This window comes from Amphiura filiformis, chromosome 1, assembly GCF_039555335.1.
Source record: "Amphiura filiformis chromosome 1, Afil_fr2py, whole genome shotgun sequence".
Taxonomy (NCBI): domain Eukaryota; kingdom Metazoa; phylum Echinodermata; class Ophiuroidea; order Amphilepidida; family Amphiuridae; genus Amphiura; species Amphiura filiformis.
In genome coordinates, this window is record NC_092628.1 from 64,173,377 (window position 1) to 64,191,112 (window position 17,736).

Below are 17,736 nucleotides of genomic sequence, written 5' to 3' on the forward strand. Positions count from 1 at the left end.
ATGTGACAAAAGCTGCGCTTCATAATGGGTTTCTTCTGACATCACATGAAAGGTTATCCTCAACAAAACACTTGTGATCCTTTAAAAGTTTTTATCTTAATTAGGGGGAAGTTAGAAGGAAAGGCCTCTTAGCTGGATTAGCCAGGAAACAGGTTCACAATGGTTCGGATGATGACAATGTCTTGTAGGGGCTCAACCAAATGGCCTATTTCATTTGTAATCCATATAACCCCTGTGAAAGATGTGACCTTAATCTACCACACAGGAGGCGTATATTTCAAATGGAATCTCCCATTCATGTGATTCCACTTAAAGTCACACTCCCTGTGTAGAAGATAAAGGTAATGTTGTCCATAGGGGGTGTGTGGATTTCAAATGGAATAACCCAATGTACCCTTAAACTGGTACACATGCTTCAAAGCTATTTCATTCTCAAGTGAACACTTGGTGAGGATATCTTTCAGTTCACAGTGCAGTCAGATTAGAACCCAGACTGTGCCAAACATTAGAAAAGAAACAACTTATAACCATAATTGATGTCAAAACTCTATTCTACTTATTGTAACAGAATTAGTAACATGACAGAATACCCCACTTTACAATCTGGGATATATCTTTGATACATTTCTAATAAAAATGTCTAAGAAAGGGTAGAGGGGTGATGTGAGTTATAATTGGGGCATATATTGTCACCACAATGTAAAATATATGACAGAAACAATCGAACCAATGGGTCATTATGTTATTACTGGCAATACCGTAAGGATTCGCCTAATGGCGCACTTGGGCTCCTTTGCTTTTGGGTAAATTTCATGTGCAAATAGAGACCTACCTCCTCTAAAATCCAAACGAGAATTAAGGTTCTGTGTCCTTATTTGCTGGTAGGAATTATACGGGAGGGCACTTTTAGGTTGTGCCTAAAATTCCACTTATATCAAGGGAGCCCATAGCGCCATTAGGCGAATCTTTACGGTATAATAAAAGCACTATTAGTTCAATTACAGTGGAACTGAATTAATCTGTAGAGAGCTCCTGAAGTACAATGCACACACAAAAGAAGATTGTGTACTGCCATAACTACTTGTCAAAGTTTGTTTTTATCCTCAAGTCACTATTAATTTCTCTGTGAATCACAATCTTGGAAATGTCATCATCTAAAATCCCCATGCTTTACAAATTCTTGACCTGCCTCTCAAGTAGTCAACTTTGTTATTACTTTGTAAACATATAAGTAAATGTGGGGTATTCTTATGTATCATGCTTGCCATTTTTTAATTAAACCTGGCAACAGACATACAATTATGAAATAATGAACAAAACAATTCTTCATTATGCAATGAAGTACTCTTAATGACTAAAATCAAAACAAAACATACATAAGAAAGATTATGACAATTTGATGAAGCTGTAAAAGGCTAAGCAAATTATCAACAAAAAATCCTCCTTTTTAAAATAAAAAACTTGAAAATGCAAAATATGCCCAGCCAAAAAGCAAATCAATTGCTGACAATATGTTTATCTCTCTATTTTTTCAGAAGTTTTTAATTATCTAAAAATGATCGGCATCAACATTTCTTTTAAGGATGTGCACATTCTTGAAGGTATTACTATTATCAAGCCCAGGCTATACTACATCCTTTCTTTTGATCAAATGAAACGTTTGAAGACATATAATAATAAATATAACAAAAATAGGGATATAGAAATGAACATTTATAATCTATACAAAAGTTGTATATAGCCAACACAAAAACATGTTTTGTTTATCCAAGGTGAAAACCTCCAAAAATTTGGGAACCGTTTATCAAATTCAGTGAAATTTGTATGCACAATTTGGCAACAATGGATGTAATGCATAGCACAGAAAGTCCATGAAATGCCATCATGTTGTGCGCCTATGCAAGACCCTTCACCTTTATGCTGGCAAGGTAGTCAGACCAGTGTCTACGTAATGATACAGAGGCGACCCAATTTTATGGACACTCCAGTCTGTGAACGAGACATGAAGCTATACCCTACCTACCATGCTGCCAGGAACAGGTGGATATCTAACAAGGTGTCTGATGTGGGACATCAAAGAGGAAGGACTCATTTTGAAATAATTTTAGACCTTCAACTTTGAAGTTAATGGATAATTAAGTAATAAGTAATTTGATCAAGTTGAAAACAGAAAGTTATCTAATATTTTGAAGAAACCCCCAAACATCAGCATGGTTTATAAAGTGAATACATTCAAAACAAAACACCTAAATTTCCATAAACATGTTTTCCTCCAATAAATAAAAGGAAACCCATACATCAGACATATTCACACAACAAAGAAAGTAAGCAGAAACACAAAACAATAGAAACTGGGATGACCAGACGCTCAAAACCCTTGGTCATTCTTTTATGATTAAATAACAGAAACCTGTAAGTCAGCCAGCAGGATTCATACAACAATAACATCCTATATAGTATTTACAGAAACTTTACAGGAAGTTTTCTCCAATAATTAAAAGTAAATATGTGTGTCAACAATGAGAAACCCAATATAGAAACAAAACAACAGAAATATAGTTTCCAATAATCATACAGCAAAGATCAAATATAGTAATACAAACAAACACCAATTATTTCATCACTGAATTTGGACCTCACATGAGAGTACAGTTGCAAATCAGATCCATGAACATAAAACAATATAAAACAGCCAACTATCGACACATTTTGTAGACTCCAGTTTAACACAATGCCGAGGTACAATAGTAAGAAACCTCTCAGCAAATATGAAACAGAAGATCAACAATGGTAGACACAGACCAGGCACTGTCAATAAATATAGATGTGACTTCAACATACTATTTGACGATGACAAATAACAACCAGGTTTTTAAAAACTGCAAAATATCCAACTGGAAAATAGAGAAACTAAACTGGAAGATAACAGTATCCTAAAATAATGGTGATAAAATAATTATTACTAATCTAAGGCATACTTGTCCATGCAACAGGCAAAAGATTAGAAATGTAGTAAGAGGGATTGTGCTGAGCAAAGTTAATTCGTTAGCAAATTAGCTATCGATGGCATCGGTCACTGGTTATTACTCAAAGTAAAAAAAATATATGATGGGAAAACTGAAGACCAATGCAAAGATGGTTTGAAAAAGCCTTGGCCCTGTCATTGAATACAACCCTGGCATATAATGATGGCAGTGAACAGTGCAGGAGTAGACATGGCTTTCTGAAGTCATTTATCGCATATTTTGCTTGTTGATTGGAATTCATTTTTGAAACACAACTAGCTGAAAGACTGAAGAGTTTTATATGTAGGGTTGTTCCAGATTAATGGTGATCTTTTGATATGCAAATTCAATACTTGTATTCACTGTTCAATACCTGTATTCCCTTTTTTGAGCTTTTGTTCAAGTTATGTCATCTTGATCAGTTTGACTTGCTGCTCAAGCAGACACAGAACCGTGGGAATGGGACTACCAAGTCCTGCGGTAAGTGCAGTCACCTGTGATTGAGATGAAATAACTTGTCATCAAAAGCTCAGAAAAGTGGTTAATTATATTGGATTTGCCTAACAAAAACTCACCAAACTAAGCTGAAAGGCTCAAAAGTTTCTTTATTACTGAGAAGTTGATGGACTTGGTATTCAGAATCAGGAATGTTTGGATTGGATGAGACTGATTAAAGGTTTCATTCAAAGATATTAGACTAAGATGTCTGACTCAAATTAGCTGTGTGTGTTATGCTATGGTAAATCTACTCTATTAGATTGTCATAGCTGGAGACCAAAGTAGTCTACAATCAGCATTTATCGGCAAAAGCCTAAAATCAAACAATAATTTGCATTGAACATTACCAATGTTTGCGCATGTAGCACTTAACCTGTAAAGTGTGCTGAGGCTTGTGGATCAATGTCTAGGCGTTGTGCCTGTGCGTAGCGCACTATAAATCAATACGCTTTTTTTAGCACATACTATATAAAAATGCATTACATGCAAAGAAACATGTATTTGAATTAAACAAAACACAACAGAGTCCTGACTCTTTATGTCTAATATCTTCAGTTTCATACTAGACCCTTGCATACATTTACAAGGGCGGGCCTGTCTCGGGATAAAATGCATTCCAACTTTTAGGAATATACAAGACCACATGCAGGTCAGAGGAGAAGGATTTATAATCAAGATCATAAAATGCTTTTTTGTTGTACACAAAGTCCATCAAATTTGGAAATCACACTTGAAAGTGCTAGAATTTATGTACCAAATAATTGTGTCACAAATTCAATTTGAAATGTTCACTTTTAAGTCCACCAGAAAAGCATCTCACTCCTACACTTATACAGTGGCTCAAGATATACGCATTCACAGGTTGTATTCTGGGGGCGCTTTTGCAGGCAGCCTACTCACACCAGACGTAAAAATTGATGGGTTTCCGCTTTCCAGCATTTCTTCTACTTCCTCAGTGGTGGTTGACTTTCCAGCTGTGAATTAATGGATAAAACCACCACAACAATGAAGCTAATGTGTATATACAAATGAGTGAGTGAGTGCAGACCTCATGGTCATCTACTTACACCAGACGTGAATATCGCGGGATTATCACTTTCCAACATTTCTTCCAATTCTTCATTAGTTGTTGATTTTCCAGCTGTCAGAGATCAGATAAAATCAAGTGAAGTTAGTCTTTGCTATTGATTTATTAGTAATATAAGCAGAAATATACCCATTTGCAAAGTAATCAGAACTTCTGCAACTTCAAAAGTTTTCGCGATGTAACAAAACATCCAATTATCAATATCATTCGGTATTGTTCCAAACGCATTAGCAGACAATAAATGTAACAAGATGTAACAAGCTTCAATGCATATACTCTGATCTACTTGAAGTATGAAATGTTGATGATTTGAATCTGTGTGCATGCCATTGATCTTGATAAAATTACATACATTTTTGTCAAAACATGATCACACCAGCAATGATATGTGTGCATGTGTTCAGCATGTTGGAAAATTGTGCCTACCGTGGACCATAAATTAACCTATAAAATCACATTGTTTTTGTGGATACATAGAACATTGTGTATGCTCAAAATTGTTCTTGCAACACTAGAAATACCAGAGATATAGTCTACCATTTGCTGTCAAATCAAGGTCCACAGTTCTAACAATGTCTACAGTTTGGCAAATAGCCCGCATCACAAAGTCTGCAGTTGTCAACCAGGTCCATGACCGACACACTTTATACATTTGTATTAGACCAGTAATACAGCAACAAATTCAAGTGTTTCATCACTGAATCTAACCTGAGATAGAGTATCCTTCATATTATGTACACTTGTAAATTAGATTCATGAACATAAAACAACATGTTTCTATCAAGTCAGTTACTCCATACTTCAAGTAAGACAAAGTATACCACCATAAGCCTTGTAAGTTATCACACTAAGATCAACAGATTGATATATTCCAGTTTGAAGTCAATATTGATGGGTATCATGCTATATTACTAATAAAATATAGTAGTGCTGTTATCACTCTGTCTCCCTGTTGACACTTTCCTGAAATGATTTCTAACATTGACACTCTGTCAACAAGACCATATTCCGAATCCAATGGATCCATTATTGCCATAGCATAACACAATTGTTGAAAACTTGCTTTACACTACTTCATCAAGCTTTAGATCATATCTTGAAGGTTGGAGAGTATGTTGAGAACTTATTACAATACATCAAATTGCTTTTCTCCACCAGCAATTCTAGGAAGCTGCTGATTTGCACGATATTAGCAACTTTTTTAAGTAACTCTTTTGTTGAAAACTTTGAAAGAGATGGTTGTCACAACAGACATTGTCCCAACAGACTGGTTGACAGAGATGCCAAAGAAACCCTTGGATAACAGCACTACTGACTGAGAAGACATCAGGTGTTACTCACAGAGGCATCCTGTATATAACCTGTATTATTAAGAAGTAGAGTGTTAATTAGTTATTCATTAGGACAGCCATCTATAAATGACCCAGTTAAAGAGTTTAGTTGAAGCCCCAGGTGTACTGTATATCTACTAAAACCTTTTCACCCGGCCTTCGTCAACATGCTTACTTATGTATTAAGAAATATGGCCAATGTGATATGACAGCGGATTATGTAAGCAGAGGTTATTGAAACAGAGACATTGATAATCTTGATTAGTTTGAAATGAAAATGTTCTTTGTATTTTTCAAGATTCTAATGATGGGAAATGTCTAATTTCTTTTAAAAAACATACTGCACATCACATCATATAAGTTTACAGAGCATCATACTGCAAGAGGATGAACTTTGTCCCAGCTGGAAGGGAAAATGATCCAAAAAAGGGCCAATTAAACAATACTAGTCTATACCCTCTTATGTTACATCCATTACACTTGCTCCTTGTGCCACTTTACACCCTTGCCCCATTACATTTGTAATGATTATTGGGTATGGTTCAGATTTGGAATAAGGTTGGGCAAAGTGTCAAGAGTTGGTTGAGGTTTTACAATATGGCTAGAAGACAAGATGGATGTAATGGGACCCATTCAGACTTGAAATCCCAACACAAAGGTGAATGATTAAAGTGTATTAGATAATTATACGCAGATTTGCAGATAATGTGCTGAGCTGTATACGTTGCTACTACAGGAATTTAGTTGAAAGGCCAGCAAATATTTACTATGCTTATTTTCTTTTATTGTTGTTGTTATTAGCAAAACAATATGCTATAGACCTTTTCAGCAGCTGATAGGAAGATGTCGCTTGCGGTACACAAAAATGAGCATGTGGCATGATTGTTCAAACTAACCATGAACCAAGTTACTTGATGCAGTATATTTTGTATTGTGTCCACTGCGTGGTCAAATGTGCCCTCAAATCGCCAGAAATTGATTGGTTGAATATATTTTGATGAGCATCATCTGTGGTTTTTTTTGTAAGAGTCCTCCTGAAAAGGTCTATTCTCTCAGACATATGTAATCCCAGCCTCTTATTAAATAAAAACATTACTATACCAGTAAGAATTCCCAATACAATTGCTACTAATATTATCCACATTGGCAATGGACAAAAGAAAAAAATTCTTCTAGCACAAGACTGATACTATAATTGTGAAGCAAAGTGTCACTTAAAGCAACACCTCATTGTAAACTTGATTTAAACCTGGTCTTAAACTAATCCAATCTATTTTAAACTGGATGAAAACATACACTTGCTCCACCCTTTCCTGTTTTTAGTGTTCATAGTGGTTACCCCCCTCCCCCCAGAGTTTCTCACCCATGTTATGAAATAGCCTAAAAAGTACTTTTATTGTAAATTATCCAGTCTTTGAACTTACTCAATTTCTTGTCGCAATTGATACAAAAAATGTAAGCCAGCGAGGCACTGCAATTCAGAAGAAATGTGCTTCACATATTATATGCGAGTTGTCCTTGGTTTGATAGGCCAAAACACTTACATTCAATATACTTGAGCAAGCTCAGGCTATTATGATCACAGTAGGCTCATGGACCAATTCATGGAGCTATAATGCAAACTATTTTGATATATCGGCATGTTTCTTTAAATCAGCGCAATACGGACATATCATTCCGTCAAAGAATCAAAATGGATAGATTCATGATATGGCTCATGCTCATTATGGATTAATTACATCTTGGAGACCAGATTGACACAATAATTGCTACAGTGCACCAATAGTCTGAGAATTAATTTCTTACTCCAAATCAGAAAGTCTTTAAATAATAATGCATCTAAAAAAGTACAAGAAACTCTCCCATAAGTACCTCATCATCATCCCCTGGGACCAAGTTCAATCAACCCAAGGCTCCACTGCTCTAGCAATCAATGCCACAAATGTCTTCTTTCATTAACTCATATCACAATATGACAGTGTAATGGGTTTTGACAGGTGTAGGATGAGGTTAACTTACTGATTTCCAGTTGTCTTTGAATTCTCCCCTTGCACCTCTCCCTGTAATCTGTCTGTGTGTTGTTGTAATCAGTCATTACTTCAACAAATTTCCTAGACAGCGTAGAATGCTAGAATACAGAAATAGATAGAAAGACAAAAATAGACATCTAGTTTTTATTTGCAATAATACACAATGTAGCAGCATACAGTTAATTTTGTAATTTAAAAGCAGCAAATATATGACACATCATATTAGCTGTAGGAAATGCTAATTTCAAGATAATGAAGAAAATGTGTTTGAACTTGACCAAATAAAGTTGAATAAGGAATATACTATATTTGTCACATTAATCACTTTCCCCCCTAAAAAAGCCACTTTCTTTGCCATACATAAGATACCTTGGGTCTGCATTTAAGTGAAAATACCATATTTTTTTCTTTCAAATATAAACACTTCTGAATGAACATCAAACTGTATAGACATACAAGGGATATCAGAACTCTTCATGGGTTATGTATATTTTTAAATTCTCAACTGAAATGAGCAATGTCAGAATCAACAGAACTTTTTAGAAGAGTGTTTTCTTGAACATCACTTGAGTCAGACACAAAGCCTATTAAAGTGGTGAATAACATCATGACTTGCATCTGTTAGTAGAATGTGTATCAATTTATTAGCTGGCCCAATGATTTGCATGAACAAAATGACAAATGTCTGCTAGGAAAAATGGCAGGTAACATCTAGGAAAGAGGAGAGTTTGTAAGGAATTACATAAATTGGGCAAATTTGCAAAGTTTTCTTAGACGTTCTCAAAAATGAATTGACAAGTAAGATAAACAATAAACAAATCAAAATGTGCACTGCAAGTTTTTGTTCAGCTGCAAAGAGAAAATAAAATTGCACTACAAAGCAGCATACAAATCACTAAGCCTTGCTCATCAGATGGAATGGACTACACTGGGATCATCTATATACAGGAAATACTGTTGCATCATTTCATGATGAGGAAATCAATCAAACCAGATGGATTGGACCAGGATATAGATTTGTTGTCGACATCAAATGGTCTCATCATTCCCTTCTTCTTCTCTCTATAGTCGGTACTGGCAAATAACAGGACTACACTAGCTTGTGGTTTCTATGTCTGTGATTCCAATCATTCATCTTCTATGTTTTCTCTCCATCTCTTTTCTTCTTGTTATTTATTCTTTCTTTCTTTTTATTTATTCTAACTTTCTTTTATCATCTTTGCTTCAATTCGAGGCATCAGGGTTTCGGAATAGTTTTTCCCTTTTTCCTTTTTTTCTTTTTTGTTTATGTTTTTGGCTTCTCGATTGATTTTTATTCAGATAGCTTCATGTCCCGTCCACCCACCTCTGTTGTGTATAATAATAGTGGATTACTAGCTGTTTTTGTTGTCATGGTTTTGAGAAAATAACCTGAGAAAATAGCTGATCCCAATTTTTATTTATGTTACTCTCAACAATTACAAGTTCTCGGTGTATTAGGTTCCTTTAAATCTTTCTTCCTGCACTGCTCTGTTCTATAACCTTTATATGAGTAACTCAGTTTTGGGATTTCAACTTCATTATTAGAAACAAGTACCTTGAAAAAACATGTTCAACATTTAATAACCGACACATGTTGCAACCATCAGGATTTTCTTGAATTCATTAAACTACAGAAATGAAAACCTATCTGTTATGTTGTAATACATTTTAGAATGCTGCAAGTTGCCTGCATGGCAATTATAAGGGCATTTATATCTCATTTCCACTCACATTGGAGGATTGGCAGAGGTACCGATGATGAAAAACAACACCATACAGAGTTGCCATGAACTCCCTAAACCACACAATTGGGCTCATTTGTAGGTACAAAATAGCAAATATCCATGCATTTTTGAGCTATTGAAATAAATATGATAAAGCAAATTGTCGCTAGAGTGCAAGAAGGTGTAAAAAGACATTTTTGAGTTTTGCATTTTATTTACTTATGCACACTTTGAGCCATTGAAAAGCCTAGGTGTAGATTCTTACAATATTGTCACCTTAGGAAAATAATAAGTCATATCATGATTTAGACTTTGGCAATTATTTTATTAAGGTAATGATATGCAAGGTAATAGTTGCCACTTTACATGCTCTTTGATTTTTATGCTATTAAATAAAAGAAGGTTGTATGCATACATGTACCATGATGGCGTAAATTAACATGGTAATTTACAGCAAGGTACAAACATGATGTTATGAAGATCAATTGCAACAACATTTCTAGTGTTAATTCTAATTGCGTATGTTAAGTATTTCCTCATGTATTCATGGGCATATACGCTAGTACTGCCAAGAAAAACATAATGCTGCTCCTGTAAAAATACTTGAAATGCCGCAACAACCATCTTTTACTCAATTGTCGAATAAAACTTGCCTAATCACCCATTTCTGTTTGCTACTGTGGCTTTGCATTCCTTGGAAGTAAAGCCCTTGCATGGGCGAGGTAAAATTGGGCTCCTTTTCAAACTTGCCATTCATGTCTCGATATGAAGCAACCTTGTGCATAGGTTTCAGTATGCACCCTGCCTGCCGAGGTGAGGTTTCCTGATCGGCGATAAGCGCTGTTGCTATTTTTGGCCCACTTTATACATAACCCGATGAGCATCAGATCAGTTAAGTGCCAGTTCCAAATTTAGGCAATTTTGTTTTCTTATGTGGTTATGATTCTCGAGATAGGAGAGGAAGAATTTCTTAGCAACGAAGTACCATGAATTATAAATTTTAACTTTCACTTAAAGCAGGAGATGTTATGCCCCTCATGTACTGTAGAAGCTATTTTTAGGTACTGGTATATTTTTGGTTAATATTGAATTTGCCAAAATTGAAAGAAATCAATCTTTTATAAATATAAATATATATACATTCGAGGAAAATATGTGTTGATCCAAAAGGGCACTAATTGACAGAGTATATTTAATTACACTTGCAAGAACCCTGGATGTTGGGTTATTTTTGGTATTGAAGGAGATGGTAGTGGTGAGTTGTTCTTGTTTCTTTTTAGCTTGCTATTTGATTTCATATCATTTTTGTCCTACCTTAGATTCACTCTATTTATATGCATTTATTCATTCTTATTTCAAAATCCTGATTAGTCCATTAACAGACATGCCAACTTTGAAATCCAGATTTCCGTACTCAGAAGAACAAAAATCCGTATTTTGCACCCTAAAACCGTATTTTTTAAATATGTACCTTTTGCATACCTGCCAACCCCAGAAACTCCAAAAGTAGAACACATAATTAAGAGGGAGCACTTGTGCGCCCGAGCACGAACGGCCCGGGTCCAGGGCCCACTTTACAAATTTGCAATCAAATTTGGCAATACCAAAGAACCATTCCATCAAAGTAATAAATCAATACAGAAAGATGCTTCCTTTACGAGTTATCACTCATTGAAAGTGCTACTTTGCTATACTTTACATGGAAAGCAACCATCTTAAAGTCGTCATATTTCCTTAATTACATAACTGATCAAGCTGAATTCGGATATATGATGCACAGTTGAAAATTAATTTTAAAAGATTTGGTGACCTCAGTCGACCTTTGACCTTGTAAGTGACCTTTGACCTCACAAAATTGGATAAAGTATGTAGAGTTGTAGACCAAACAAATTGGGTTTTGTTACTTCTAATGTTGTATAGAAGCATGCTTTGTTAAAACTTTCAAGTTCAGAAAATCATTGATCATCATCATCTGAATCTGAATAAACAAAGTGGGAAAGCATTTTGTAGGCCTATACATATTTCTTTATGTGCATGCATGGTGCGAAAGTCGGAAGTAAAAGGAGGTCCGAAACCTTCTTGTAGGTTTATTCTTTTGCACCAATAGAGCTAAATAGTTAACTAAATACCTTCAGAAGACATAGCATTAGGTGGTTAATAAAAAGCATTAATGTGCATGAAAAATCTGCAAGTGGGAAGAAAATTATGTCGGAAAGCATCTTGTAGGCCTATCAACATGATTAAATATTTCTTTAATGTGCATGCATGGTGCGAAAGTCGGAAGTAAAAGGAGGTCGGAAACCTTCTTTTATGCTTATTCTTTTGCACCAATAGAGCTAAATAGTTAACTAAATACCTTCAGAAGACATAGCATTAGGTGGTTAATAAAAAACATTAATGTGCATGAAAAATCTGCAAGTGGGAAGAAAATTATTTGGAAAGCATCTTGTAGGCCTATTAAATATTTCTTTAATGTGCATGCATGGTGCGAAAGTCGGAAGTAAAAGGAGGTCGGAAACCTTCTTTTATGCTTATTCTTTTGCAGCAAAAGAGCTAAATAGTTAACTAAATACCTTCAGAAGACATAGCATTAGGTGGAATCTGCAAGTCGGAAGAAAATTATTTCGGAAAGCATCTTGTAGGCCTATTAAATAATAATTTTAATGTGCATGCATCACCGAAAGTTGAGAGAAAAACGATGTAGGCAACCACTTTAACAGACAAAGAAAGTGGTCAAATGATACCAGTAATTCAGTCGGTAGTCTAATCTTGCAGCTGTTTATCTTTTTAAGACACAACATTTTATTATTTTGGTCAAAATTCTGGAATACCGTATTTTTTTTTGGGTGACCGTACTACCGTATTTATCACGTTTTACCGTACAAAATACGGTGAAACCGTACTAGTTGGCATGTCTGCATTAATTGCACAGTACTGATCTACCATAGAAGACCACAGGCTAACATTATAATATAATAAAAACAAGCCTTTAATGATGTTACCTTAGTGTTTGTTTCTTTTCTTCTTCTTTTTTATTTAGTTGTTGTTGTCGGATAATATAGAGTGATTTTATGAAACAAATGTAGTACAAATTTCATAGCTTTTCCTTAATTTTTCCATACACATTTTCATTATTATCTTTAGATTAAGGCATCTAACAACTGCTGTGTTTCAAAATGATGGAGCCCAAATGACATAAATCAGACATAAACAAGTTTGATGCAAGTATTCCATGAATCAATTTCCTTCAATTAGTAAAACCAGCATACCTGCGTCTTCCTTATTCTAACATCAGCGGAATTCATCTTTGCACTCTCTTCTTGCTCGATACTTTGTTCCATAACTAAAGAATACAAGTAAAAATATACATAACATATTAAAAAAACATGCAACATGACTAAATGATGAAATACACAAAAAAAGCTGAATTCATATTTTGACCATAGCACAAGATATTCTCAAAATATACTGATTAGGTTTGATCACAGATCAAGTAAAATGGGAATCAATTTGTATTATTATTTTCATGACCTATTTTTGCTCCTTTCAAAGGTATAATTCTAAAACCTTCTCCGATTTGACTTCTTGGATTATATTATAATTTATTTTACTGAAACAAAAAAAAATTAGAAAAATTAAATGCTTTTTTCAACCATATTACAAAATCAATTTGATTAATTGCACTTGATCACATCAAATTCCTGTCTATTTGATTCAGTGCCCCTTTAACAGGTGGCACTGGGGTAGTTATCTGATCATCAGTACAAATATCAAATGTCGGTTTTGCCAACATAAATTATTGTGACGAGTCAGCGGTAATAAGCGTACTGGTTATCACACGGTGCAATGGGCCATGCATGCATGCACTGTACACCATTGATATTATATCACCATTTGGTGGAACATGTACTAACATTCAAATAGCCAGTGCACCAGTCGCTTATTAATATTCGGTCGGATGCATCTGATTTTTCTTCTCTTAATATTATCTAATACAGCTCTTCTCTCAACCAAAACAGTGTCAAGTATTATTCAAATAGATAACCAAATATTCGTATCACTTAGCCTATATTAATTTACATAATTCTATAGCAGATGTATAATTTTTTCCAGGTGGATGCACATAAATGTCAGATAGTAAAAATTACCAAACTGTATCCACTTTTAATGCTATTCACTGATCTAAAACAACTACTGTTAATACATGTAGGTCATGAAACATTCGGATTCTGTGGAAGGATCATGTTCTTTAAAGCAGGTACACACATTTTGTTCTGCATTATTATTATGCATGTTTGTTTCAGCAGTTTTTGTATGACATTGTTGATAATTTTAACATGAATTTTCAAGGACAAGAAATACTTTGTGTCTAGATCTTCTGGCTCTCAAAATATGCCAATCAAATATTGTCAAAATTGTAACTGTGTACAGCTGTCATTAATGGATTTGGATTTGGCTATGCAGGACCGTACATTTTTGGGGGGGCCTATGATTTTGAAAAATGGATTTTTTTCCCAAGGGGGAGGGCAATTTGGTAAAAGTGGACTTTTTTCCCAACATTTGGACCTTTTATGCCCAAAAAAGCATAAAAACCTGATTTTTCTTTTGCTCGCTAAGCTCCCAAATTGTGACAGTTTGGAACTTTTTTATACTTTTTGCAAATTGGGGAGGGGAGTGTGGCTGCACCTCCCCACCCATCTTAAGAAGCTTTTACAATGGTTTGAATGTGTTTACCTTTTAATTTGCCCCTAACTCTATTTGCTGTCTTCTTAATATCTGCCATTGCTTCTTCTAGTTCTTGTTTTACTTCTGTATAGAGAAAAACAAAAGACAAAATATGATTTAGCTTAAATAAGTACTACATGTTGACAAACAAAATGGTTCCTCTTACTCAAAATAAACCAAACAAAAATATGTATGATATTGCATGACTACTAAGTGGACAGTGCGCTATTCCAGTTGAAACCCATACACCCACTGTGGAAAACATAACCTCCCACACAGGGGGTTTCAAAATAAAGAGTCACTAATTCAGGTAACTCCATTTGAAATGCACACTCCCTGTGTGGAAGATTAAGGACATGTCTTCAATAGAGGGCGTATGGCTTTCAACTGGAATAGCCCATTATAGCGGTGACAACTACCAAGGCCTGCACATTAAAATCTAACTTTCTATGCAAAAGTGCAGGTATTGATACATTGCAGAACTTCACAAAAACACTAGCCCTCATGGAAGTCCTGTTGACAGGGGGTCCACCAGGCACTTGTACCCATTCCTGTACGGAAGTAGTGAAAGGAGTAAGGCGAAAGGAAAGAGGAAGCATTTTTTTATTTGTACCAAATATGATTCATGCTTAGCTGCAAATCACTCCTGGGCATTACGAAACATTAATATTGCTATATATGACCGATTCGAAAGTGCAATACCATGTCTCCACATTAGCGAATGTGCAGAGCGGATAATAACATATTTTTATGACTACAGAACCTTTAATAACCTGATGACATTGTTTGTGTCTGTAAATTCTTTATTGTACATGTGTCTATCTTATAAATGTCTCCATACTAGTGAATGTGAAAAAAGTGTTGTTTTCAAGGGTTAGTGGTAGCACTGAAATAAATTCCCAGGTACTCGATGATGATGATTGAGCATGTAGAAGAGGTGTAGTCTCCACCCCTTCAATATACTCCATGACCAATGGGTCAAACATCTTGTTTCATCATTGTTGATCAGCCTATCAGTGTGACTGTTATCTCTTATCTCAATGCATAACTTCGTAACAATTTAGAAATTCAGTTTAAGAGACTGAAATTTTATCATGACCATTACAGTACAGCTCCTCAAACAGAAGGAGAGGAATGTTCTTTTTAAAAAGATGAAACAGGAATGAATTAAGAGACAGAAATTAATGCAAATTATACACAGAAAGAAATACAGACAGACATACTCAATGGCCTTTACCATCCCCTAGTCAGAACTCTTTCACCCAGTTGCCCCCCGAAAGAAAAAAATTCCTCTTTTTTGCAGCAATTTTGTACAAAATTTGTTGATTTTGACCCCCCTGAAATTCACATTACATTCCCCCCCAAGAAAATTCCTGGTGCCACCACTGTCAACATCTCAAAAATAAAACAACATGTTTTTAGTTCAGCTGCAAATGTGTTATTTTGTAGCATCTGAACATTTGTAAGCTAAATTTAATCATGCTGAGGACCATTACAAAACACAAATGTAATATCATTTTGTCGTTGCAATAACACATTTGCAGTTGGGAAAGGGATTCCTAGTGCATCGTGTATGACATGAAGGGTCCCTGTATAATTCAACATCACCATCAAGTCACTATTCACAATGTATACAAGAGACTGCAAACAGGACTCAGATAATCACCAAATGAAGTGAAAAATTGGGTCACACTTATTATCCATGGACGCAATTTGCTCAGGGAATTGGTCCAATCAAATAGTAGTTTTATCAAAATAGTAAGTATGATGGATCTATAATGGACTCGGCAAAGCAGTTTATAGTTTTACATTTGCCAAGTACTGATCAATATATACCTTGACACAGCTATATTTTATCATCACGGAAAATAATTAATCACACACACACATTATGACACATAGGTCTACCTGTTTTGTGTGTCAACAAAAAAATGCAAAGAGGCAAAAATGTCTTAAGTTGGTACTTATAAAGATATTATTTCTGTAGAGCCCACATCATGGCACATGTAAAGGAAAAGCACCAAAAAATAACAAAATGCAGACAATTTCGCTTTACAAAACCATGAATCGCATATTAGTCACACCTCCAATATTAATCATGGTAGTTAGTCACATGACCTCATCAAACCACACAACACTACACACAAAACTCAGTGTCTATGTCATTGCAGAAATGAATTCACCACCGGGATGCATTATTACGCCATAACCTCATGATTAAAGCCCTAAAGATGAACAAAATTAACCTAGCTATAGAGCTAGCCCTTTAATGGATTAACCAGGCATGACCCTGTCATTTAGCTAGATATGCCTGGTGGAGACAAACCCATGAAAATGGACATTGCTGAAAATCCTTGCTACATAATCAATGTACCTTCCTTTTTTCAGGTTAGATGTTTATTATCTATAATATTCCACAATTATGAAATAAACATAACTTGGGGTCTTTTACATACAAAAAGAACATTCAAGTGTGCATGTATTCTGATATAAATTTAGTTTTCTGCAAACAGTACATATAGGCGACAGTTTAATAATCCATTTTTGCCCATCAATGAATAATTCAAGCAAATCATGTCATCCTAATGTTATGAATAAATCATCTGCATTTAAACCTTATAAATATAATATGGGAGCAGTGTTGCCACAATGTCTTAATGCTATGGTGTGGTACAGCCATGCCCTTCAAGCTAACATACATTTGTAACAAATGACATAACACTCAAAACCAAAAAATACAGCTAAATACCGTATTGCCTGTAATATTAGATGCCCCTCTAATAAATGCCCCTCTCATAGTTTTTATCAATGAAAAAGTGACCAAAATGAAACAATTCCAGGCTATATTGCATGAGTATGCTTAACTGGCATTAGCGCTGACTGTCATGATCGCTAAATTGCAAATTCTAACTTATCGAGAAAGTACAAATTTAAACAAAGTTCTCACGTTTTACATTGTGGAGGTTAGTGGCCTGCGACCAGCATCCACTGGTCTTTAATGCCAACTTCAATTCTAACTTCAATCTAGTTCATTGCCAAATTATGGTAGAATTTCACTAAGTATATCACAGTCTTGCTGTTTTTTACAAATAGCGATTATGCTGTTACATGGGCGCCGCCGTATTGGATTTGAACCCGCAAAGGAACTGGAAGTGAGTGATAATTTACAATGCAAGAACTTCACTGTACATGTATGCACTGTATATGCACACAATTCTTACATTCTTACAATTATGGCCACCAACTCCTGAAACTTTGCAAAAGTAATGTAAATTATTTGAACAGCCTGGGAACCAAGGGAGAACAGTGCCAGTG

At 35.1% G+C, this 17,736-nt stretch overlaps 1 protein-coding gene across 7 annotated transcripts in view; it reads right to left on the reverse strand.

Annotated features, from left to right (window-relative positions):
• LOC140150839 (syntaxin-like) overlaps positions 1-17,736 on the reverse strand; it is a 93,053-nt gene that overhangs the window by 36,851 nt on the left and 38,466 nt on the right. For 5 of the 7 annotated variants that reach the window (XM_072172984.1, XM_072173000.1, XM_072172993.1 and 2 more), the window contains exons 4-7: positions 14,431-14,505; positions 12,966-13,039; positions 7,941-8,049; positions 4,404-4,477 (exon numbers count right to left, since the gene is read on the reverse strand). In XM_072172984.1, coding sequence (XP_072029085.1) covers positions 4,404-4,477; positions 7,941-8,049; positions 12,966-13,039; positions 14,431-14,505 — 332 coding nt within the window. Of the gene's footprint in view, positions 1-4,403; positions 4,478-4,570; positions 4,645-7,940; positions 8,050-12,965; positions 13,040-14,430; positions 14,506-17,736 lie in introns of all 7 variants that reach the window. The other 2 variants (XM_072173008.1, XM_072173029.1) reach the window with 1 other exon arrangement.